Raw genomic sequence first — 3261 nt, forward strand, 5'->3', positions numbered from 1 at the left:
AACTTAGTCACTAGCTACCACCTGGTTACTCAACCCTACACCTTAGAGGCTGCTGCCCTATGTACATAGACATGGAATCACTGGTCACTTTAATAACGTTTACATACTGTTTTACTAATTTCATATGTACAGTATAATACTGTATTCTAGTCAATGCCATCCCATTCAACTATTGCTGTATATATACTATTCTATCCTACGTATTCTACAAATATACTAAATATTCTATCCACATACCGCCCATAATGTCTATACATCCCATCACATATATATATATATATTTTATACTTCGGACTCCGACATTGCTTGTCGTAATATTTATATGTTTCTTAATTCCATTCTTTTACATTTAGATCTGTGTGTATTGCTGTAAATTGTTAGATATTACTGCACTGCTGGAGCTAAGAACACAAGCATTTTGCTACACCCGCAATAGCATCTGCTAAATATGTGTATGCGACCAATAAAATTTGATTTGATTTGTAAACAAGAGTAATAGTGACCAGTAGCAGGATAAATAGATACTAATGGTAATGGAAATCAATAATCAATGAACAGCAACATAGGTGTGAGGGGGAGCAGTAATTGTGTAACCCGTAAAATAAAGGTGCAATCTGTATGATGTGGACATGTAAAGTGCCTTTCATGTCTATGTCTATTAAATACCTGTATTCTACCCTACTATAGTAGTCTATAATGAATCATATCATAAGGAATCATTCTCTCATATTAGGTGAGAGGCAAACTTTTGGAACCTCATCCATCATGACAATTACGACATTAAAAGCAGAAAAACAAACTGCATTGCCCCCATTAGTCTTATTAATGCAGACACATCACATTTTGATGCCTTGTTTTTTTAAGCTGTAGGCCGAGTTACACAATTGAGGAGTATCCTCCTTATTGCCCAAGACTTCAGAGCAGGTACTATAATTCATCTTGTCATGACCTGGAAATTCCTCATCTTGTGTAGCGGACAGACACTTCTGAGTGTAATAACTTGGGAGGACGAAGTTAGGGAATTCCAGCTTTTGGAAAACTAAACTCCTCCCTGGTCTGAGTGGAATATAAGAACAAGCTGCAGACCACAAACCAACATGAAACACAAGGGGGTTCAAACTGCCTGACTGACTAACTAACTAAGGAGCTGAAAGGTAAGAGATAATAACTCTGTTATATGAGGCAGTCACAGTTTAAATTGAATAAATTATCTGTAAATATGTTAGCAATTCATATAGTAGACTACGTTCTCTCTCTCCATGTTTCTTTCAGTCTGTCACATCTGCAAGTATGAAGCTGCTTCTAGCTGGACTTGTTCTGACCCTTATTGTAGGGGCTCAAGCTCAGTGGTACCGCTTCCCTGGTGAAGCTGCTCGAGGTCCGTTTATACACTTTAATCATTGTTTCTTCATTGTTGACAGAAATAGATACATAAATCAAGAGTAACAAATCATTCAAGAGTAACAAATCATTCAAGAGTAACAAATCATTCAAGAGCAACAATGTACTGTATTTGAGGACTCCTTTAAAGTCCTTGTTATTTCTTGAGGCTAGTGGTTTGAAATGTTGTAAAGTTCCTTGTAAGTGTCAAACTCAACATCCGTGTCCTCCTGACCCTGCAGGTGCTACAGACATGTGGCGTGCATATGGCGACATGAAGGACGCCAACTGGAAAAACTCAGACAAGTACTTTCACGCTCGGGGCAACTATGATGCTGCCAGGAGAGGACCAGGGGGCAGGTGGGCAGCAACAGTCATCAGGTGGGTGATTCTCAAATATCTGTGAGACGCTTATAATGTGGTTCAGTTGCTCATCAAATTATCTGATCAAAACTTTCTCCATTTAGTTCTTTATGGCACTTTTTGTAAAAAAAAAAATGTCTGGTCAGAAAGACAATTTTACCATTATTGGTTCACTGTGGTTGGCGAGTTACTTATGTAATATTTCTCCTCTCTCAGTGATGGCCGGGAGATGGTTCAGGGTTCCAGTGGTCGAGGACACGAGGACTCAGCAGCTGACCAGCAGGCTAACCGCTGGGGACGTAATGGAGGGGACCCCAACCGATTCAGACCCCAAGGACTCCCCAAGAAATACTGAACCTAAAATAAAGGAGGTTACTAGCCAAACTGAAAGGACCACAATCCAAACAAATATATTGCACTTAATTACTGCTTTTGGAGAAAAAAATCATATTCTCAAAAATGATTTTGCCCAAATGTTCTGATAATAGACAGGTACATGGTACTGAAACTTAGTATACAATGTATTTCAAAAGTGTTGCAAAAATAAAGTGATTACGCAACTAGAGACCGAATGTCTTTCTGTATTCAGTATGATACGACTGGGAAGGTTGGAAAGAAATGTTCAAATCCTGAAATGTACACTCAAATGATCTGGGGTTGACATTTTCTCAGCTTTCAACTGGCAACGGGTCAGCCCTTTACAACTAGTAACTGGGACATTTGGACAGTGGGTCAGCCGTACATAGTATATGTTTTTCATAGGATAGACATAGAAGAAGCTGAGAAAAACATAGGATACATAGAAGAAGCTGCGAGTATTGCAGGTGATGCAGTGATGTGAACTTTGAGGGTGCAACAACAATTCTAAGCCAATAGAGGTTGTGCATTTATTTGCCTCTGCTCATCCCTAAGCTACCTCCCTCTCGCCAACACAACACACACCGTGTCTTCCCCTTCTCACTTACAACCAATAGATGCTGGTTTAATTGACCACTGATCCACCAGGCCAATTTGTTGAGTGTAACGATTTAGCAGGGAATCCTGTTATTAGCGGGGCAGGGGATGTAAGGAGGCCTGCAGGTACCGTATAGGCTTGAACAGCTGGTCCAGGAGGATGGTAGGTCAGTTCATCACAAATTGCAATTATAATATTGGTATCTACCACGTCCATTTCCCTGCTGTTAATGGAACATGACAGTTTGAATGAGGATTCAATTCAACATACTATGCAACTCTATTGAGACCGGAGGTTAGATGAGTAGGCTATGTATAATTTAACACAGATAGATAATATGCATAAAATTAGCATACAGCTAGGCTTTTGAACATAACCACTCATTATTACAGAATGCAGAATTACAGGCATAGTGTAAAATATGCACAGACATACAATGTATTGATCAGCCTGACCACACCTCCACACAAGCAACCAATGAGAGTATGGTCCAAAGTACTGTACCACCTTCTTTGGAACAGACTTTGAACAGGCTGAGTGAGAGAGAGAGAGAGAGAGAGAGA

General features: G+C 39.7%; 1 protein-coding gene across 1 annotated transcript; it reads left to right on the plus strand.

Annotated features, from left to right (window-relative positions):
- The first annotated feature begins 471 nt into the window (after positions 1-471).
- On the plus strand, positions 472-2308 carry LOC120025346 (serum amyloid A-5 protein-like). The gene is made up of 4 exons (XM_038969883.1): positions 472-1154; positions 1273-1378; positions 1623-1761; positions 1960-2308. The coding sequence occupies exons 2-4, from the start codon at positions 1291-1293 to the stop codon at positions 2096-2098; spliced, it is 366 nt and encodes a 121-aa protein (XP_038825811.1). The 5' UTR covers positions 472-1154; positions 1273-1290; the 3' UTR covers positions 2099-2308.
- Positions 2309-3261: the final 953 nt, after the last annotated feature.

The sequence above is a fragment of the Salvelinus namaycush genome, chromosome 30 (genome assembly GCF_016432855.1).
Source record: "Salvelinus namaycush isolate Seneca chromosome 30, SaNama_1.0, whole genome shotgun sequence".
Lineage (NCBI taxonomy): Eukaryota > Metazoa > Chordata > Actinopteri > Salmoniformes > Salmonidae > Salvelinus > Salvelinus namaycush.